This window comes from Nicotiana tomentosiformis, chromosome 9 (assembly GCF_000390325.3).
Source record: "Nicotiana tomentosiformis chromosome 9, ASM39032v3, whole genome shotgun sequence".
NCBI classification, from domain to species: domain Eukaryota; kingdom Viridiplantae; phylum Streptophyta; class Magnoliopsida; order Solanales; family Solanaceae; genus Nicotiana; species Nicotiana tomentosiformis.
This window is the reverse complement of record NC_090820.1, coordinates 19261144-19283650: the sequence shown is the minus strand read 5'-3', so window position 1 is coordinate 19283650 and position 22507 is coordinate 19261144. Positions and strand designations below refer to the sequence as shown.

Below are 22507 nucleotides of genomic sequence, written 5' to 3'. Positions count from 1 at the left end.
GGATAGACCTAAATACAAAGAAAACTCTGGCAAAATTTTCAGGAAGTTAGGCAAATTTGGGGCTGATGGTATATGGCATAGCTGAAACTGTGTTAAGTGAACCTTGATCCTCATTCGAGGATGAATGATCTTAAGTGGGGGAGGATGTAAGGACCCGTAAAAATTTTAACCAAAAACTCGGGGCTTCGTGGTGCCAAGATAGATTCCTACGTTATTATAGTAGAAGCGAGCCGCGGTTCGGACTTTTTGGATTAAACAGTACCCTACGGACTTAGAGGAAAATATTTTGCAGAAGAACGCATAATCACTCTGCGGACCGCATAATGGCCGCAGAGTGAAGCAGAAAGTGGGCCAATTTGAGGTCAGATTTGCGGTCGATTATGCGACCGCATAATCACTATGCGGACCGCATATCGATCGCATAATCCCTCTTGAGTTGAGATGGAGTTCTGCGGTGCATTATGTGACCGCAGAACAAGTATGCGGACCGCATACTGGTCGCATACCTGGGCCAAAAGTTTAGGCCCCTGAGGGCCATTTCTGCGATCACTTTGCGGACCACATAACCATTATGCAGTCGCATATGCGACTGCAGACCTGTGTTGGGGCACCCTTTTTCTTAATTTAAAACACGATCCCATTCTGTTAAAACACCCCTTTAGTCTATTTTGAAGCTCATTTATGATTTTTCTAGAGTGAGAGAGGGTTCTAGAGGGAAGGCCTAATTTTTCATCAAATTGATCTTCAACCATCACTCAAAGCTTTGGAAATATTCAAGTAGAGCACCAAATTCTTCATCCAAAAAGGTAAGACTTCATCACCCTAGCTCTTAATTTCAAACATAGCTATAATGGGGTACCAGGGTGATACTTCATGGGAAAGATGGTGGTTTATCTTGCATGCATGTGTGATAAAGAGTGTGGGAAAAAAGTGAACTAGAACTATGAAAATTTTCCTATTTTTGGGTTCAATTTGTATATGGCTAAAATAGATTGAGATTGCTAAGGGTTTCAGATAATTGTAGAGTCTAAAGAAGCACAATTAAGGTATGTATGGCTAACTCTCTTCTTCCTAGAATCGAACTCCTGGTGTCAGAACAATGGGTGTAAGTTCCAACTTGATCATACTAGAATTATTTTCCTTAGTGTGTTGGATTGAAAGATTCATGTTCTCTAATTGTTTTAGATGGTTACCATGTCATTATGCTATTTGAGAACGTAATTATGATTTTTCCAGCTCCTTCCCTTATGTGTGAAATGCCTTATGTGATGGTACTTATCGACATGAATGATGATGTTATTTGAACAAATAAAAAGGAAAAGACCTGAATTGTAAAATGTTCCCAAGTGCCAAGAAATACTTAATAAATGAGGTTGTTTGTGCCATAACGAAAGATGGGAAAGAAATGTGAATTGGGTGAATAATTGAAAGAGGTTATGTCTCAAGTGAGATGGCTTAGCCGATCGGGCCAAGATCGGACGCCATGTTGTACACATGGTGGCATTTGTGTTAGAATTATTGATTTACATGGTAGATATGGATATGTCTCACTTAAGATGGCTTAGCCGGTCGGGCCGAGACCGAACTCCGTGTAAAAATACGGTGGCATTGTGAGTTGTGGCTTTGGCACTAAAGATTATTAATCTAAAAAGATGAAAAGATTGAATTGGAAACTATGTGATCCTTACTTGGTATTTCTTTGTATTTCTATGAAGTACTTATTGATTATTATGATTATCTTCTCTTTGTTTCACTGCTCATTCTACTAAGATTGGTATTTGCCTTACATATTAGTACTATTCGACAGTACTAACATCCCTTTTGTCGGGGGCGCTACATCTTTGAATGGATGTAGGTGGTTCAATCGCAGATAGTATCGATCGCAGATAGTGGTGCTCTCTTTCTCTCCTCACAGCAGTCTTGGTGATCCCCATTTCTCCCAGGGGTCATGTAGTTCTTCTTTTGTATAAGTTTTCATATTTTGAGGTATAGCCGGGGCCTTGTTGCCGGCATTGTCATGTTGCTCTTTTGTACCCTTAGAGGCTCCGTAGACGTTTATGTGGGTCATGTATGTATGTTGGGGTGATCGTTGGATCGAGTTGTATTTTGAAAACTCAACTATGACATAATGTATATAAGAAAAAAATGAACTAGCAACGTTTATATATTTATATAACTGATCTCTAGCCTGTTTTACAAATGGTGATGCGATCCCTTTTTGGATTATGAATGAGTCGGGTAGGAAAGGTTTAATAGGCTTGTTCGACCGGGTTCACTCGGTTGAGATCCGGTCGCGCTCCCCGAGGTTAGGGCGTGACAAACTCTCCATTTTCAATTAGAATTTTCGTGTTCGAGCCTTGAGATTGAAAAAAGTATTAATAGAGAGTGTCCCCTAAATGGACCTTACATGGCACGAATTCAGAATAATCAGATTCTAATATAGGTATCGGACATTAAACAGGTAAACAAAATCATATTACTCGTTTGTACCTATTTTCTCTTTCCAAATAATTGATCATATAGTTAAATAAGTATTTTCGTTAATCAACATGCATAGGATGAAGATTCTTACCAAAAGGTGAATTACACGTACTAGGATTTGTGTTTTAAAGTGCTTTTAGTTTCTTTTCCCCCCTTTTTATAATGTTTATTACTTTTGTAGCCACTTTTAGGAGTTAGTACAGTTAGTATTTTCTTTAATCAACCATGCATATGATGAAGATTCTTACTAATAGGTGAATTATACGTAGTAGGATTTGCGTTTTAAAGTGCTTTCAGTTTCTTGTCCCTTGCTTATAATGTTTACTAATGTAGCCACTTTTTGGGAGTTAGTACAGTAATATTAGAACTTCCACTGTACCAAAAGCACCTACATCTAAAATTGAAGAAATATTCGAAAAGCATGCACTCAGCTAATGCTAAATTACATATCCAAACTAGGAATTGGTATCGCTTTCACAAACGTTTATTCCAAAAGCCATCTTTTACAAAAGTAGGCAAATAGTATTAACACACACACGACTAAATTATTGTGGAATAAAACTGACCTTTTTTATATAAAGTAACAATAAATTTCTCTCTAAAGAGCTGCTTATTTCGAATTTGGATAGTCTTGCTTAGTGACTTCTCGATGTCTTTGACTGAAAAAACTCAGAAATTCGATAGGTCAACACAATTTAAGCATATTAATTAGCTAATCAACTCATCAAACTGTCCAATAATTCTGTTTTGAAAAATACTTATACACACCTAGTATTCACATCAAATCACTAGTTTAACCATTAGATCAGTCACAAATTAATTAAATTGCATATACACATCACTTAATTATAGTTAAGTGGAATGCAAACATATGTTTTACATGAATTTGCTTGGTGCAAAAGTGAGGTACAAGGAAACATGCATGTTATCTCATTTCGAGGTGTCGTTGTCATTGTTATATTTCATATGTCAATCATTTTGATAGGTCAGCACCTCAGAAAGAAACGGAGGAATTCCATTCAACGATCTCTCGATCTTCCTCTGAACGATCAGAATAAGGTAAAACTTAAAGATAAATTTTGTACTCAAATACGCCGGCGATTTTCCCATTCGTGTAATAACAGTTCAATAGCTAAAAAATCTACTATTTGGCAAGATAATGTTGCGAAGCAAGTCCGATCCCTTTTTTAAATACTAGAACTGTACCAGGTTGGGTCTTTTATGATTTTATCTTTCGCATTTAGCATTGCAAAAATAAAAAGAAAATCAAAATGCCAGATAGACATCCTTCCACGTGTCACAAAACCATGAAATGTTCCAAAAACTGAGTGGCCCACCGACAACCTCGGTTTGACTCGAATGTACGGTCAATCCATGAACCTATATAACTAACGTACCTTTGTATTTCCATTTCGACCAACCCCCAACTTTTTCATGTTATAATCCCCCCAAAACAAAGTTACATAAGCCGTCTTCTTTATTTTCATAATCCAATTTTCTCTCTATTTTCCAGTCTAAAAAAAAACATCCTATTTTTCTTGCATGGATTTCTCTCTTCCCTTGGTTACAAACATGAGTTTCATTAAGGTAACACAAAAGGTGGTAATCACAGGTTTCTTTGTTTAGTTATATTTTTTCAGTGTAAATATTCAAGCTTAAGAAATTAATATAAAAAAAGAAAAGAAAAATGTTGCAGGACATGATGCTTCATCCTCAAGAACATCAACTTTCTTATGTATACTGCTTATTTATCCCATATATAGTTCCTTTTTAGCTAAAATAAAGCTTTTTTTTGTTTCAAAAAAACTGTTAACAAGTTATGTTGATTTCCTATAGGTTTTTACACGTACAAACAGGATTCAAGTTTTTCATAGAAATGGTTTCTTGAGAGTTGAATATTATTTTTTCTCTATTTCTCTTATTATCCTACTTTTCCTCTTTAATATTTTTCAAGATCTTGAATTAGATCATACTAACTACCTTTTCTTTGTCTTAATTGTGTTTATTTGTAAATTTAATCTTTTCTTTTAACAATTTATCTTCATGTTGTTGCTTTCATTTTTTCATTCATACTGTTTGCATGCATGGTGATGAAAAATTTACTCTATATGTTTTTGGTATTCAAATGTTCTACTAAGCTTTTGCTAGATTTTTCATTCATTAATTATCATAAAAGTATTACTAGAAGGTTTTATGACTAAGCAGATTTAATCATTTTTAATGTTTTTTTTTCTTTTAAAGATTTTTTCTATCTCAAAAGGGTGGCTGACCAACCTATCATTTTCCATTTCCCATTTTGGATTACAATAGAATATTTATCTTTTCAAGTTTATTACTCAAGTTCTTTAACTATGAAAAATTATTCTGTTTCTAATGTTCTATAAGAAGTCTTTATTGAAAGGAACTTATAATTGTAGAGACAAGTCACATGCTTATCATAGTAGGCTTTTAGTGCTACATAAAGTTCCTATTAGTTGCTTGTCTAACTTTGGATTCTTTTACTCTATTTTCATGTTTTGAAATATTGCTTTCACTAACATGATCCTCTCGTCTTGAGAATTCATCTCCTTTTTGTACAATTTAGATGCCAAGAACTTTAAGTAAACGCATGAAGGTGTTAGACATTCCTCGAGTTCCGTGCAATTTGCATGACAAAAAAGATAGGTTTTTAGCTAATATACGTAACAAATATGATTCTATTCTATGAGAAGGTAGTAGAATAAATGTTGCTAATAAGTCTTTTTCTTGTTATAGAAATTGAAGCTATTATGGGGTCAGGGAATTTGATTATTTTTTTTGTTTTATTTTTGCAGGAAGAGATGCCAAGTCCCCTAAGTGATCAAATTCTGAATTTTTGTGAGTCTGAATTTTTTCCAGAAATACAAAATTCAGAAGTTGCTTCTAGTTCAAATGGCTGCTGCTATGATGAGCAGTCCTCTTATAGTCCAAATCTTGATCTAAACAAATTCCAAAGCACTAGTGAAAAGAATGATGACACTATCACAATCTCAACCAGAGCAGCCACCAGCACAACCAATGTTAGCCCGTCTAGAGCTAACAATAGCAACAATTACGACGACAACAACAACAGTAACAGTCTGTCGATAATATTTGATACTCAAGAGGAAATTGAGAATGACATTGCTACTTCTATAGACTTCACAATCACACCATCCACAAACTTCATTGTCCCTGACCATTTCCTTCAACAACAAGACGAACAATTCGACGTTAATCCTCTTAACAATCACCATTCCCCTGTCACAGATGTTATTTCTGTTCCCTTGTCTCATCAGTATCATCAAAATCACTTTCCTATCGTTCCTCTTATGGGATCTTCATTAGGCCATCTCTACGAAGAGGAATCGTTGTCCTCTATTCCTCCTTACATGCGCGTCGTTACTTCATCTCCTTCTTGTTCACTTCTTGATCCTATTATAGGAAATTACATTCAAGGAAATCTTAACACTATAATCCCTTCTGAAGCTTCAGCTATATTTGCTGCTGCTGCTAATAGTGCTTTGTTCTATGGATCCCAATTGCCAAATCAAGAATTGGAATTTCAAGAAGGGAATAGTAGAATTTTCTGCCCTGATGCCTTGCCAAGGATCTATAACTGTTCTATTGAGCTTCAGGTATTGATTTTAATTTTTAGTGAAACTTAGTTACTTATTTATCTTTTATTTAGTGATTTTTGTTAAAAACAATTTTTTTTTCCATTTTTTCCAATGAAGGCAATCAGCAATGAGAGTCAGCATTTGGTTAGTGCTGTTGGTTGTTCTAACCCTTTGGCTGCAGAAGTTACAACCTTTGAAGATCCTTCCTATAATAAAACTGGCAGGTGTTCAGTTGAGGATAGGAGGGAGAAGATTCATAGATACATGAAGAAACGAAATGAGAGGAATTTCAGCAAGAAAATCAAGGTCTATATCCCCTCTTATAACTTAGATTTAACTTGTGTACATCCACAGTATAAAGAATTTTAATTATTTTTAATATGTTGAGTAGTATGTTACCTACATATTGAGTTAAAAAAAAAAAGGCAACCCGGTGCACTAAGTTCCCGATATGCGCGGGATCCGGAGAAGAGCCAGACCACAAAGGTCTATTGTATGCAGTCTTACCCTGCATTTCTGCAAGAGGCTGTTTCCACAGCTCGAACACGTGACCCCCTGGTCACATGATATCAACTTTACCTACATATTGAATAGTATGAATAATTTGATAGTGTAAAAATTCTTATATACTATCACGATATAAAAGTTAAACTCGTCTGCAATATTTTTTCTTGAGTTTGATTTTGGAAGCCAAATTCTGCAGTATGCATGCAGAAAAACACTAGCAGACAGCAGGCCAAGAGTGAGGGGAAGATTTGCAAGAAATGATGAATTTGGGGAAGCTGCAAGTAAAGCAAATTCTTATGGAAATCATGAAGAGGACACAAGTGATCAAGATGTAAAGTTCAATAGTATTATATATCAAGATCCAAATATGGTTGCTGCTTCTACTCATGAGAATAATGTTACTCACAATGGCCGGATTTTCAACTCCAATATTTGTCACATATCCACTGGTCCCTATGATATATGCACACCTCTCTATTGTACAGACGGTCAAATGCACTAGAGTCTTATACAACCCTGCAATATTTGCTGCTATAGCTCCTCTCCTGCATATAACAGGTAACCATTTAGATGTTTCTTCTTCCTTCCTATTAGGGCAGCCCAACCCAGTGCACAAAGCATCCCGCATTAGTTCACACAGGGTCGGGGAAGGGCCGTACTCCAAGGGGTGATGTAGACAGCTTACCCTAATGTAAGCATTAGTGGCTGCTTCCACGGCTCGAATCTGTGACCTGTAGGTCACACGGAGTCCCCTTCTTCTTTCTTTCTATTACATATCCTAAAAAAAAAGTTTAACTTCTATACTAATTTCATAGCTTAAAAGAATTTTCCTTTTACATTTTTTTTTATACTATCTGGCATTTAAAGGATAATTTACAGGTAATCGTTTAATAAAAGGGGGTTAGTAATCAAGAAAGAAAAATAAGACATATTACATGCTACAATTAATTAAAATATATTGATAGTTTATAAAAAAAAGTATATGTAAGTTAAATATACATTGAAAATGTAAAAGTTTTATTTAACATATTGTAGTTGTAATCTGCATTATTTTTCAAGTTACTAATCCTAGTTTTTATGAATAGTAGTTACCTATAGTAAATTTTAGGTGACTTTACAGTATATGTTTTTTTACAATAATATCTGTGTAAAGAGGTTAAACTTTTAAAACATATTGTTTGCTTATGTTATTTTCTCCTTTTTGTTGTTAATTTCAGTCTAGAATACTGCATATGGAGGTGAAAGAAGAAGAGGTGAAATCGTTGTGTATAGTTCCACATAATATTGGTGTGAATACCTTCAAAATCTACTTGGATTTCATCAGCTTCCAACTTTATTTTTATATGTTCTTGCAACTATATATACAATTTTGCAGGACTATATTTTCAATAGGCTATATTAATTAGTTATAAACCAATAAAGAAAACAAAGAATAAGTTGTAATAGTTCACTCAATGTCCTGAAGTCAGGGCATGTAAATTTTGTAAATGTTGTGCTGTTGTAAGTCGCTATTGTAAGTCATACTTTTTGTTTTGTGTGGTAAGTTTTACCAAATTGAGCAAATTTAGTAAAAAATACGTCGGAACTCTATAGTTGCTTTAGGCATATGTATGAATATATAGTATATTTTTATTTTATTGGAGAAAATTAACCTAAGTAGCCTCTCGTGTTCAACCACTTAATATATATACTATAACTTATGTATAATATATGTATAACTGTTTATAATCAATATATTTTTATGTGTATTTGTTAGAAAATGTAGCTAGTGAATCCGAGTGACTATTTATGTAAATATTAGGTCCTAGATGTGCATTAAAGATATGCATATAATTATCATTTGGCGCAAATGACCTGTTTTTAGAATAATTTTACGTAGAAGGCTGAAGAAACTGTGGGATTCCTTGGTACATTTAACTTTTTAACTGTAAAGTAGCAACTTTACCAGCGAATACGACCAGTCAAACTTTCATCTAGTGACTATATTCTCTTCTCTCAAGCATTAAGTTACAAGGATGCTTTTTTTATTTTCGAAATACGTCTTCAGTTTTTGCAAAAAGAATTTTAACTAATAGTATTTGCAAAAACTGAAAAAATATTTCTCTAAATGACATTTGATTGAAAAAAGAAAATTTCTCAAAAACTTTTTCTCCTGCTTTAAAAAAAACTGTAATATACTTAATTGAAGAAAAGTGGAAGTTTTGTAGCTTTTTCTATTGTTCGTTGTGCTCCTCCTACTATTCTCATTCCACGTTTTTTTTGTTCAAAGTCAAAATGTGCAAGATAGTTATACGAAGAGAATAGTATGATTACCACTTCTCTAAAATGAAAAACGTCCTTCTTAGAATGCTTATAAATGAAAATGGTATAGTACACAAAAAGTCATTCTTAGGACTGCTATTTAGGGATTAACCGGCATTTATTTTTAACTAAAAATTTAAAATAAAAATTTTAATTTCAGGATAATTCAAAACATTTGTGTCCTGAAAAATTTATCAGAAAAACTGAAATTCAGGATACATTGACTATTTTCTAAATAGCAGTCCTTTAGAGTGGCTATTTGGTGTCATTTCTATCTGAATCTTGGACAAGGTAGGAAGCTGGGCCATCTTTTTGGGCTACACATGAGAAGCCCAATACTTGGCAGAAAGCTGGGCCATTTTACATCATTTCCTAGGGGGGAAATGACACTGTATAGCCGCTATAAAAATAATAGTCGAAAAAATATATAAAATTATATATATATATATATATATATATATATATATATATATATATATATATATATATATATATATATATATATTCTGTATGTTATATACAAATTTTATACACTTTTTCGGCTACCAGATGTAAATAGTTTATGGCGCAGGTTAAAAGTAATAATACCCCTTTACTAGGTGTCCGTACTGTCCAACTAGGTTATATTGTTTGAAAAAAATGGAAAATAATAGCAAAAATGGATTTTCCCTAAAAAAAAAAGGAAAAAAAAAGTCATATTTTGAAGATCTTCTCTCAATAAAATTCGAATAACATGAAGTTATGTACCTTCCAAAACTCACGTGAATATATATTGAGCCAAATCCTTTTTATGCATTTTAAACCCACACAATTGAGCTAGAAGGATAAAGTACATCTTAGATATTATCAAAAAATACAAACTTTTCCTTTTCTTGGAGGGACAGTAGAAAATTCCATTTGAGGCTCTCTTAAAAATATTAGTAACATAGAAAAAATAGAAGATAGATATCCAAAGTTACTTCGATAGTTAGATATTTGGATTCTCATACGTTGAATTTCACTATTTTTTAAATAAGAGAGTGTATTATATATTTTTATGATTTTTTACCTGATGTATGATATTCGTTTTGAAGCTCTAACTAATTCAGATTCGTGTCACATAAAATTTATATTATGATTTTTATTATCTTGGTATTTTTAATTTTCCAATATAGGGTTTCATGGTAGAGAGTAATTTAATTTGAATTAATTTCATCTCCCTCGTTAAAGTTGAATAGCAAATGTATTGCCCCGAGGGAACCTGTAAAGGGGAATGCCTTTTTTTGTGCAATATGTTCTTGAATCCAATATTTTTAATACGAAATATAAATATTTGTGTAAAAAAATATTAAAATTTTAATAAATATTAAAATTTAAATTCACAATTTTACAAGTATAAGTGCAGTCTAAGAACCTTTATACTCCATTAAGTTTAAATTTTGAATTTGGCTTTAACCTGTAATTAAGTTTAAATTCAGAATAAGCTAAGTAATTTATTTTTACAATTAAGATTAATATTTGATTTGGTGCAAATACTGGCGTGTATACTACAACCTTCCACAATGACACTTCCCACTTATTCAATTTTTCCACAGGGAAATAAATTAACAAGACCATTCTTTTTTGGTGGAAAAGATAATTATTAATTAATATATCAATTGGACCAATTACTTAAACTCTTCAACCAATTAAGCAAAGTCCACAAAGTATTGTGCAGAAATCAGGAGAAGCATATTCCAATTATATATTATCCTACCACATAATCTGGAATTCAACAAACTAATAGCAATTATTTGACTAAAGCATTTGACAAAACCAACCTTAAAATAGTTAGTGTATAAGTTTTTCATTCAAAATTTTGACTTTATGAACAATAAGGAATCCCTTTATCATTTTTTCTCAAGGATTAGTTGGCCAAATAGTTTTTAAGTTTACACAAAAACAAGTCTTTCTCTATCAATCAAGATTTCAAACAGATTCATTGAATTAATACTGCAAAATTTGTCCTTGTGGATTCTTGAATTTGGTCCCACAACCTGAATTTGAGTTTTCAAAATGGAGCTATTTTAATATACTTTATGCATATAATCAAATCGTATTTTCAGAGAGTAACTACACTTAGCTAGCTTTTGGACATAAATTTAGTTAAAAACTTGAAAAAGGAGTTTTTAAAGTTATATTAAAAAATAATTTTTGAAAGTTGAAATTATGTTTGGACAGGGTGGGTTGCTCTGATGGTAAGCACACCCTCCACTTCCAACCAAGAGGTTGTGAGTTCGAGTCACCCCAAGAGCAAGGTGGGGAGTTCTTGGAGGGAAGGATACCGAGGGTCATTTGGAAACAGCCTCTCTACCCCAGAGTAGGGGTAAGGTCTGTGTACACACTACTCTCCCCAGACTCCACTAGTGAGATTATACTGGGTTGTTGTTGTTGTTGTATACATTTTGTTAGAAAAACAATATTTTTTTTTGGGAGCTTAATTTGACTTTGTATCTGAAAAGAAAAGCAGATTTTATACGGTGTGTTTCAATTATTTGAGCAGATTGAGTGTTCATTTTGTATTTATGTCTTGAATTTGAACTTTTAAATTCTGAATCCATGGGATGCTGTTTTTATAAAGAAATAATATGCACCTTCTAGTGTCACAATTATTGGAGCATATTTTGGATTCATGTCCATTTTATGAATTTGAATTTCAAATTTGAAAGATGGTGCAGAGATACCATATAGTAAATATTTTAATGAAATACGTTGTTTTACTGTCCACATATTTGCTGAGATTTCCTCACCTTTATAATGGTCTAATAGTGGCTTTAGAACACCATCAAAAGTTGGTGGTAAAATAACAAATATTATTTCATTTTTAATTAGATATATTTCGGGTTCGAGCCTTGGATATAAAGTCGTATTTGATAAAAAATATTTTACCCATAAAGTAAAACTTTACAACACCAATCCAGATTAGTCGGACCTCAAAGCATATATCGAATACCATAAAAAATAATAGAGGCTTTAAATACAAACTTTTCCCACTAGTATTTTAAACAAATAAAATATAGTGAAAATGTGTTAACAATATATAAGTATTGTAATAATAATTATTTTGAAAAGTTATGTGACAAGACTAAAATCTATTCCCAACAACTAGTAAATATCTCTCTCTCACTCTCTCTCTCTCTCTCTCTCTCTCTCTCTCTCTCTCTCTCACACACATATATATATATATAAAATTTCTCCATTATGCCTTATCTTTAGTTAAATCTACATTGAGATCTAAGAGTTTGTAGATCTTCCGAGACAACTTCTTTCTACGTAATTTTAGGTCTAACTCGTCCTCTTTGAATACATTCATTTAGCATAGTTTCATGCCTATGAATTGGTGTATCTATAGGTCGACGTAGAATATGACCAAACCATCTCAAGCGACTTTCCATCATTTTATTCTTAATACGGGCTACTTACACCTTTTGGTGAATACGGTTATTTTTAATATTGTCTAATTTTGTATGATCGCACCTCCATTTTTAAATAATAGTCTTTTTTTACATTAACGTCTTCCGTAATACTTTTATCACTTCAAACTTTAAGTTCGAATGACAATTATAACAAATGCTTAACCCCACTTGAAACAAGGCATATGAGATACAGAGTGTTATAAATGGATTAATTCATCATTTGCAAAGTCGAAATTTTTGCAAACCGCACAATCACAAGAGAGCAATGAAGTCATTTCAGTAGAAAGCAACATATTCTTCACTCCATTAAGTGAATTAATGGATTACCATGTGGAAGCACCATCTTAAGAGTTGTCTAGGTGTTAATGCATAACAGAAAGAACGTTTTCTGATTTGGACTCCGTACCGTGAATAATTAAATATGATAAGTAGGGCCGTAGAAAAAAAATCGACAAAACGCACCAAACCGATAATCCGAGTTAAATCGAGAGAAAAAAATCAACTATGGTTTGGTTTGATTTGATTTGGTGTTAGAAAAAAAAAACGACCATAATTGATTTGGTTTGGTTTTAACTAAAAAAAATCAAACCGAAACCAAATCAACCTGACATTACATGTATACAAGTTTTAATATTATTTTATACATAAAAATAATAATTATAATATAATTTATAAATATTTTTTAAATTTTTTCATAGTTCTCTCTTTTAGTGTATTATTTCAAGCTTGGATTTAGAACTTTTGAATTATTTTTATAGCCCATAAAAGTTAGTAACTTAAATAAAGCTCAAAGCAAAATCAAATCAATACTAATGCTAACAAAAAAAAAATTCAATCAATACTAGAAATTACAATAGTATTGGATTTTTTTTATTTTTTATTTTTTTGCATTGGTTTAGATAGTGAAAATGCATAACTTACTTTTAATATTATTTAGTCATGTAATCAATACTTAGTACTTATTAATCGTACTTATTTTAGCATGACTTAGTACTTTTAGATTATGTTTATTTTTATTATGGCTTATTAATTAGCAATATTTATTTTATGCATTTGTTGAGTATTTTAGTATAATCATGATCACCTCACATTAGTTTGTATTATTTTATTGGGTAACATCTTATATAATTTTATCCTACTAGGACCTAAGAAATATTAGAACACAAATTATATATTTTATGCTATGAAGATTTTGTCAGAAAAAATCTGAAAAATCCGAGAAAACAGAAAAATACGAGAAAACTCGACTTTTGTTGGTTTGATTTGGTTTATAGATTAAAAATCTGAGATAATTAGTTTGGTTTGATAATTGAAAAACCCGAACTAACCTGGCCTATGTACACCCCTAATGATAAGTGTTGGTATGCGAACAAAGTCCCACATTGGTAGCTAGAAAGATTGGGAGTCTACATATAATGTGTGGAGATCTCTTAATGGTGTGAGGCATTTTTGGGGGGAAACCGTGCGAGTTTGGCCCAAAGCGGACAATATCACACCACGTTAAGAGTGTATTTGGGCTAGTTTAGCCCAACATCTAGTATTAGAGTCCAAGTTCGGCGTGACAAGTATGAAAATGGCAAAGTGATACCGTGAGACGCGGTTTGGAGACGCGCACACAAGAAGAAGCTAGTTGCGAGCTTCATTTGCCATAATACTCTAACAATGTGGGGTGGAACACAGTGAATCTCGGAAATAGACATGTGAATTGTGGTAGTGAGCCAAGTGAAACTTAGTTCAAGGGGGAGATTGTTGGTGTGCGAAAAAAGTCCCACATTGGTAGCTGAAAAGATCGAGAGTCGACATATAAGGTGTAGGGATCTCTTAATAGTGTAAGGCCTTTTGGCTTATAGGAAAAATCGTACGGGCTTGGCCCAAATCGGACAATATCACACTATGTTAAGAGTGCATTTGGGCTAGTTTAGCCCAACAATAAGTATGGTATGTATAATTTAATAGGAAAATATAGTCTAATATCTCTATAACAACTATTCTCTACAATAACACTTTACTATAATGGCCAAGTTTTCTTTGGAACTAATTTGTCATGTTATGTTATACTCCCCTCATTTCAATTTAGATGATGTAGTTTGACTCAGCACGTAGTTTAATGATTTTTTTTTGAAACTTGTGGTCTTAAAAGCTTAAGGGGTAAAAATTTTGTGGGGCCTTGACATTTGTGTGGTAATAAAAGCTTTTCATTAAGGGTAAAATGGATAAAATAAAGAGTTTAAAGTTAAATTATTTCCAATTATAGAATTGTATAATTCTTTTTGGGTATGACTAATAAGGAAATTGTATCATTTAAATTGAAACAGATGGAGTAATATATATCTTTAATAAAAGTACTTCACTATAGCAGCCAAAAAATATTGAAACAACCGAACTGTCATAGAGATTTAATTGTTGTTGTCAATGTTTCTAATTTATGGCAATACTAGGGTAGATAAAGAGCGCCCTCGAGTTACAAGTCTAGTGTTAGAATATTAAGGGTCAATTTTATCTTGTGTAACATTCTTGGTCCATTCATACATATGTCATTAGCAAGTCTTCTCATAGTTGCCTTTGTTATTAATGAATTTTTGCGTGAAATGGATATTAGATTTCTACGTATTCAATTTTTTTATAGAGAAAATCCAACTTTACCCCTTAAACTTTTGATTATCATTTAAAATTATCCTCAAGTTGAAATTTCATTAGTTAATATTAGATCAAAAGTCTAATGAAAATAAAGTTACTCAATTTCAGACAACACATGAACAAGTTTGACCACTAATTATATGGCTATACTTTCTAATAGTAAAATTTATTTTCATGTCTTCTATTATCGCTTGGATAAATTGTCACTCCAAAAAAACTTTTTTTCGTTATGAATATAAGTTTATTTTTTTTAGCTAGAAGATGACGTTATATTTATTATTTGTTCATGAAGCGCAATTTTGATCAGTAATAGTTACTATATGAGTTCCAAACCTTGTAAAAATATTTTCCTTTGAGACAACTTTTAACATCATGTCTAGCTTAAGAAGATGGACTTAAGCAGTTCACTTTGTTCAATGTAATCAAAGTCTTACATTTCAATATTTCATAACTTGTCCTTCTAACAAAACATTATAATATAGTTCACAATATCAATGAGATAATATATTTTTCTTCATTTCATAAAACTATTTGTAATCAATCATCGTGAAGTTTGAATTTCCACCATAGGTCTAGTTATGTTGAAACAGTTTCCTTTTTGGAAGTATATAAAAAGTCAATTGTTCCAAAACTCTAATCTTAAGTTTAAAAGGCCATTTAAGTATTATTCTTTTCTATCTAAACACTTTTTAAGAAAAAGATAAATTTTCCCCTTTTCTTTCTTTTAGCTGATGTTTTATAATTTTTTTAACTCCAAATTCACCAACAAGTTTTCAAAATCTATTGAGCTTTTCGCGCCGCAGAGAAAATAAATAAACAATAAGACAACTAAAAAATAGCTACAACATGACAATATTTAATAATTTGCAACATGACAATGTTTAATAATTTCACAGTCAATCTACCACCAAACATTAATTTCACAAAAGAACATTTCCAATATCTATAAACATTAATTTCAAAAACATGTTTGAAACATTACACCTCCAAAACTTTTGTCCTACCTCCTACGCGATCTAAGTCAGCAATATTCTATTAATAATATCTTATACAAGATTACATAAGTCACATGTTTGGACAAAAGTCATGGGTAAAGGTATCAAGATTCAAGGTTGTTAGGTATATATGTTTTTTTATAGGATCATTTTTGTTTTCTTGCATTTGGGTGGTGGCATATTTGTAGAATTAGTAATTGTTTGAATCGTCTCATAATAATTTATATTTTTAGAAAGTAAATATTTCAATGCATTTATTTTAAATCTGCAACACGCCCTCTTACATGTAAACATTTTATTTTATTTTCTAAAATCGTGACAATGAAACTTGAATACTTAGGGGTCGTTTGATTTGAAGATCAGTTATGTTAAGATTAATATAATTATGTCGAGAATAGTTATATAACAATAACAATCCAGTATAATTCCACAAGTAGGGTCTATGTAAGGTAATGCATACGCAAACTTTACCCCTACCCTAAGGGTAGAGAGACTGTTTCCGAAAGACCATCGGCTCAAGAAGATGAAGAGAAACAATAAACAGTAACAATAACAAAAGTGATAAAGATAGTACCAACAACCGATCAGAAAAATAAATGAAAAAGGCAATAATAGTATCCAGTAAAAATGGCAAGATAGTAGGAAACCGGAGCAGAAAACTAGTATGAAAACAACATGTACTACTAGCAGTCTAAGTCAAGACACTATCAGACTAGCCCCAAACCCGGCACAGAGTAGTAAACCGCTCGACTATCTACTAACCTTCAACCCTAATGCTCGACCTCTACATCTTCCTATCAAGGGCATGTCTTGATAGGATTAGTTATCTTGGTATTATTTCTTATCGATTGTTTGGAATGTTGTATTAATCATAAGATTGTCAATTTTACTACTTTATCTATGGATAACTTATCATGTGATTACTATTACACCCTCTAGCAGGTATAAGCTATCCCAATACTATTTTTAATCATGTATATATACTTATTTCAGGATTAGTATCCAAATAAAAAATAAGACGATACTAAATTTTTATCCCAATTTTTTTTAGTTTATCCATCATATCAAACCACCCCTTACATGTTCTAATTAGAGTTAAACTGAGCGAATCTTCAAATTTTAAAAAATAAAATAAATATATTTATTTATTTATTTATCTTGAGCATGCAACACAAAATTATTTAGCGGCTCATGACCTCTGTTTTAAAAGGCGAGCTCCGGGGCGAGGCGTACCAAAAACGCCCCGGGGCGATAGTGTGGGGCGAAAGTATCAAGAGGCGTATGCCCCGCAATTTGGGGCGTACGCCCAAGCGTTCGGGGCGCGTTTTTTTTAGTAAGGAGTAAGCCCATCTGCTTTACAAATTAAAATAAAATTTGTTGAATTAGTCCTTCATATAATACCCAAATTCTCAAAAGTGAGTTTGGTAATTACTCAATAGGTTTAAAAAGGAACTCAAAAGTATTAAATTTAAAAGTAAATACCTTTTTTTATTGATTTAAGCCCTAATTCATGGTCTTCCCAAATTTTTATCTTGTCCGCTAGTCTGCTAATATCTCCCAAAAGCAACGAATATTTTTTTTTTACAAATACAAAGAGAACTACATTTTTCTTCATAACAGCAAATTCAAAGTTCAAATTGCAGGTTAATCATCCTTTTTGTTCCTCCATATAAATTTTTTTATTCTTTTAGACTCAAATTACTTGTGCTTGTAAGTAACGTATAATAGATTGTTTTGATTAATTTTTTATGGGGATGAAGCACACATATATATAATTTTCTTCAATATTTATGCAATTTTACATGTTTATAAATATTAATTGTCATTATATTATTTTATAAAATATTAAAAATTAAATACTTATGGGGCTTACGCTCTGCTGAGGCATATGTAAAATGCCCCGCCTTACGCTCACACCTTTTACAACACTGCTCATGACTCATGAGGGTTTAGTCACTATAATTTCTTTGGTGAACTTAATTATAGCATAATGAATTTCTTTTCTTGGCCCAAATTATCCCAAATTTTTGTCTCGTGAATTTATTAATTCCAGCAAGAAATGACCTGTTTTTCTTGACCCAATTCGAATAAATTTAATTTGTTTAGCAATATTCCACATTATTTCTACCAATATAAAAATAAATTCCAAAGAACAAGAGGGGGTGGGGTTGGAAATTGGTTTTTCTTTTTTTAGGGAAAAATTGGTTATTGCCATGACATATAGTGGCAAGTTGCCAAATAGTCTAGCACTGACTGATCTATTGTGCGGACCAGCTAACACTTCCTTTTGTTGCTTTTTTCTCTCTTTAGACTCTCAACACTCTCTCTCCACCTATACATACATATTTTCTGTATGTCACTTTCGTGTTTTCACAAGTCTATACATGTGGGGTAGTGGGGTACTGGGGTTAAGAGGGTTACTCCATAGATTGGACCTTGAAAATGCAAGATTTCAGCAAATCTTGGACCCCACCATTATTATTTTTCTAGATAGTGATCTATACACTATATTTGCCTAATTTTTCCCCACACAAAAAAAATAAAATGAACGTGGCTTACGCGTTTGTTTTAACTTATATTTTTACCTTTTCTTCATATTTATGTGTTTAATTTGGCTTCTTCTTCTAGAACTATGGTTTGTCTAAAAACAGTTAGTATTTGTAGTTGGAAATGAAAGTGGTGGTGGAGCTTTGTTCCATGTGCTATACTTGGTAAGAGTAAGTAATTATATATTTTTTCTTTATTAGCCAAACTTTCTTGCTTTTTTTCTTTTCTCTCCTCCTGTTTTAAAATTGACTTTTGAGGGGACTAATGTTGCAATCTTATCTTTGTTTTAGTTGCAGTTTATCACTTTTGTGGGTTGGCTTGAAATTGACTAGCAATTAAGTTTTCTTTATTGGGTGTTAGCTGTTTCTAAACAAGATTGGAACCTAAAGCTTTGATCTTGGTGGTGAATTTGAAGTGGGGTTTCAATTTTTTGGAGGTGAGTTGGATGTCAAGCTTTGATTTTTACTTATGATGTTTTGTACTTTTGCTTACTGTTTGTTGGACTGTTTGGCTTGACATGTTTTTATGTTTGCATTCCTTTGCAATTTGTTGCAGTTGTTTATATTGGCTTTTTTTGGTTCTTGAAATGCAATTAGGATCTGCTTGAACCCTATGAGAAATATAACAATGTTCATTCTTCTTTAATTCTGTTTGTTTCACTGTTTGTACAAATGCACCACAAGATTTTATACAGTGTGTTGTAACTCATTATTTGGTCAAGTTTCAATCTTTGGAGTAATTATTGGTAAAGATTGTTTCTTCTGGTTGAAGGAGAGCTTTGGAGTAACGGTAAAGTTGTCTCCGTTTGACGGTCTCGGGTTTGAGCGTGGAATCAGCCACTGTTGCTTGCATTAGGGCCGACTGGCTACGTCACATCCCTTTGGGTGCGGCCCTTCCCGGACCCTGCATAAACGCGGGACGCTTCGAATTGTTTCTTTTGGTTCATGCCTAAAAATTCTTTTGCATCAACTGTTTGTGTCTCTTCCAGCTATTGGGAAGAGCAAAGAACTTGCACCTCAAGATTTTTCTAGAAGTTCTAATATATCTCTATGGTATAGATTTCTGTTTTTGAAGTCTCAAAACTCATTTGTCTCTGTCAAAGATATGATCATTTTCTCTATTTCAGCTGTTACCAAGTCTGAGACTTATTCTGTATACAGGGTTGTAACTCATTATTTGATCAAGTTTTAATCTTTGTAGTTATTTAATTGGCAAATATTTTTTTCCCCCTGATTCATGCCTAAAAATGATTTTGCATAAACTATTTGTTCCATTTGATTTCAGGATATTTCCCGAAATCCGAATTGGAGTGTTACAAAAGCTGGTGGATTTTGGTTTGTTTGTATAACCTTATTTACACAGTGGAAGGTGAAAGAATAAAGTTCATTTATCTGCCTTCTAATGTTTAACCATCTTGGAGGTGGAATATGGAAAACCGAAACATGGACAAACCTTCTAATAAAGAAGGTTTATCGCACTTTGTGAACAAGGAAGAACAAGCAGAGGAAAAAAGTTTGTCAATAAAAGAGTCGGAACCATACCACCTACTTAGACTTGGAAATCCACATTTTACTGAAAACTGCACTCAGAAGTTGTTCTTTCATACTTCTCTTGGCTTACAAAATAAGCTTCCGAAGCATATAATAAGTTTCGATGAAAGATACTTCCTTCGCTGCCTTGAATTGATACATATCCATTCCTTAAGAGTAGACACATGCAATTTCTCTTCAAAAATGCAAAATTTATCAAAGAGTCTAGGTTCAAGAGAGATTAGCAATGAGAATATCTGCGCTAATGGCAATCTGGCGATTGAATGTCCTCAAGCTGCGGGGGCTGAGAGCTATGTCGCGGACTCTTCTGGAGAGTGGATTCTAGGTGCAATAACTGGTAGTAAGAGTATGCTGAACATTTTAAACAGTCCTTTACTTAACCAATTGGGCTCCGTAAACTGTACTGTTGATTCTGGGAAGGAAAATATACATGATAGTGAAGAAGTAGTGTTTTCTGATTTCATGAGCTCTCCCGGTGGTTTTAGTGTCAGTTCATTGGAGAAGCAACAGAAGGAGATGACAGTTCCGGAATATCACAGAAGGGCTCTTTCTGTATCTAGTACAACTTCGACATGCTCAGACCAATCTTTTCTTTCGGCAGCTGCCCCTATTTCTCAAGGAATGCTCCAGAGGAGATGGAAAAACGGTTTACCACATTATGTCTTTTCCGTAGATGGTACAAAGGATGTTTATACAGCTGATTTGCTGAAGATTGACTCACCTGATGATAAGTTTCTGGATTATGTTTACACATTTCATTCACGACAAGGAGGTAAAAAGGAACGTGCCTTCTCTGCAAGGGAATCACATCTTATAGGTAAAATGACGGTGTCAACTTCAGTTACCCTTGGCTCAACCAAGTCGGAGCTTATGGAAACCCGATTTGTTGTGTTTGGTTCAATGGATGAATATATGGATGAGATACAAACAAGTCATGTCCTCAGGAAAAACAAAAGATTGGCAAAGAAAGTAACCGATGTGTTCAGGACTAGTCAGTCTTACAAGCAGAGAAGCTTGTCCAAGTTCGGGGGAACAAGTGCCATTCTTGAAGATTCTTGTTGGATGCCATCCATAGATATGTATGATGATTACTATTCATGCGGCAACGCTCTTTTAGATCAACAAATTCCGCCAAATTTCGAGTTGGCTGCCATTGTTACGAGAGATTGTATTTATGACAGCTCTAAGGAGGCAGAGACGGGTGGCTGGGGTTTGAAGTTTCTCAAGAAACCCCCGACTGGAAGTAAAACTGCAACTCCTGGGACGCCAGTGGAGTGTTGTACGCGTGGCACCAGTGAATGCTCAACAAGCATGGATGTTATAGTTCCTTCCGGTTTTCATGGTGGACCGAGAAGCAGAAATGCTGGGCCATCAAGCCTGTTGGAGCGGTGGAGCTCCGGTGGGCATTGTGATTGTGGAGGCTGGGATGTCGGATGCCCCCTCACAGTGCTAAAAACTGGAGCTGAAGCTTCATCACAAATTACATCTGGAGAATGTCAAACTTTTGATCTCTATATACAGGTCAGCCCTTTCACCTTTGGCATGTGCACTTTAATATTTCCTCTTCACTCTCATTTCTAGTTTCTGCTAAAGCTGTCTTGCGATCGAATTAAAAGTTTTTATTCTCTACGTCGCTCATCAAGCAACTGTGCATTTAAATAAGTGGATCATCAAGATGTCACTAGCTAATCTTTTCTTCTTTGTCGATTTTGTAGGGTTCAAAACAAAGTGCACCAGTCATGAAAATGGCGAACATCCACGATGGTTTGTATTACATCCATTTTCATTCCACTCTATCAGCTTTGCAGTCGTTTGCCATAGCTGCCGCTTTCATTCATAGACATAGTCCTTTCCTACGACCGAAACTGTACAGGAAGTGAAGTAAGTGAACCAAAGGATGATATGTGTTGTTATAGTTTTCTACTTTAAAATGAAGTCAGACAAATTGACTGCTAGAAATGGTTCAAAGATATAACATCTGATTTTCTTTCATGTTATATTTATTTATCTTAGCAGGCAGATTATTAGATAGGAAATTCGTTAGCTCAAGTTATTATTTTGTTACTGTAATGAATGATACACTTTAGAAGCAGTAGTCAGTGTATAAATTGTCAATGGGATGGGGGAATCCTTTTGTACTGTAACAGTTGATTAAGTTACTGAAACATATTCAGTTTTGATTGGTTTGATCCTTTAGTCTTTGATGCAATTTTCAGGTATCAATTGATCCAATTTTCAAAATTCTCAACTTTCTTGCCAATTCTTTAGTCATATTATTAGTTTGGTAAGCAAAATTTCATGGAAATTAGAGCCCCCCCCCAAAAAAAAAATATAAGATCACATACTGAGTGTTAATGTTAAACTCAATCATGCAAACTTCTTTGTGCTAATCATGCTATCAAGTTCTACCTCTAACTGAGACCCTCTGTTTATTTCTG

General features: G+C 33.3%; 2 protein-coding genes and 1 long non-coding RNA gene across 24 annotated transcripts in view; all 3 read left to right on the top strand.

Moving 5' to 3' along the window:
- LOC138899410 (uncharacterized) overlaps nucleotides 1–22507 on the top strand; it is a 303148-nt gene that overhangs the window by 112267 nt on the left and 168374 nt on the right. The window lies entirely within an intron of this gene.
- Nucleotides 3911–8261, top strand: LOC104109585 (uncharacterized). Of its 5 annotated transcripts, none has more exons than XM_009618926.4 (5): nucleotides 3911–4068; nucleotides 5295–6116; nucleotides 6216–6404; nucleotides 6802–7163; nucleotides 7823–8261. In XM_009618926.4, exons 1-4 carry the CDS (start codon nucleotides 4024–4026, stop codon nucleotides 7105–7107), a joined length of 1362 nt encoding a protein of 453 aa, XP_009617221.1. In that variant the 5' UTR covers nucleotides 3911–4023; the 3' UTR covers nucleotides 7108–7163; nucleotides 7823–8261. The 5 variants fall into 5 exon arrangements, with proteins under 5 accessions (XP_009617221.1, XP_009617219.1, XP_009617220.1 ...); XM_009618924.4 differs by having other exon boundaries at nucleotides 3912–4080; XM_009618925.4 differs by lacking the exon at nucleotides 3911–4068 and adding an exon at nucleotides 4089–4216.
- On the top strand, nucleotides 18415–22251 carry LOC104109584 (uncharacterized). 5 transcript variants are annotated; one of them, XM_009618918.4, is made up of 4 exons: nucleotides 18415–18683; nucleotides 18810–18955; nucleotides 19804–21590; nucleotides 21785–22251. In XM_009618918.4, exons 3-4 carry the CDS (start codon nucleotides 19947–19949, stop codon nucleotides 21947–21949), a joined length of 1809 nt encoding a protein of 602 aa, XP_009617213.1. In that variant the 5' UTR covers nucleotides 18415–18683; nucleotides 18810–18955; nucleotides 19804–19946; the 3' UTR covers nucleotides 21950–22251. The 5 variants fall into 5 exon arrangements, with proteins under 5 accessions (XP_009617213.1, XP_009617216.1, XP_009617217.1 ...); XM_009618921.4 differs by having other exon boundaries at nucleotides 18420–18683; nucleotides 18816–18955; XM_009618922.4 differs by having other exon boundaries at nucleotides 18420–18689; nucleotides 18816–18955.

What these genes read in the sequence shown, in the direction of transcription:
- LOC104109585 (XM_009618924.4), top strand. Translation starts at nt 4,024, where the DNA reads ATGGATTTCTCTCTTCCCTTGGTTACAAACATGAGTTTCATTAAGGTA. An exon ending in ACTGTTCTATTGAGCTTCAG is followed by an intron (nt 6,117 to 6,215) that starts GTATTGATTTTA and finishes TTTCCAATGAAG; the next exon opens with GCAATCAGCAATGAGAGTCA. An exon ending in ATTTCAGCAAGAAAATCAAG is followed by an intron (nt 6,405 to 6,801) that starts GTCTATATCCCC and finishes CAAATTCTGCAG; the next exon opens with TATGCATGCAGAAAAACACT.
- LOC104109584 (XM_009618918.4), top strand. Translation starts at nt 19,947, where the DNA reads ATGGAAAACCGAAACATGGACAAACCTTCTAATAAAGAAGGTTTATCG. An exon ending in CTTTTGATCTCTATATACAG is followed by an intron (nt 21,591 to 21,784) that starts GTCAGCCCTTTC and finishes TCGATTTTGTAG; the next exon opens with GGTTCAAAACAAAGTGCACC.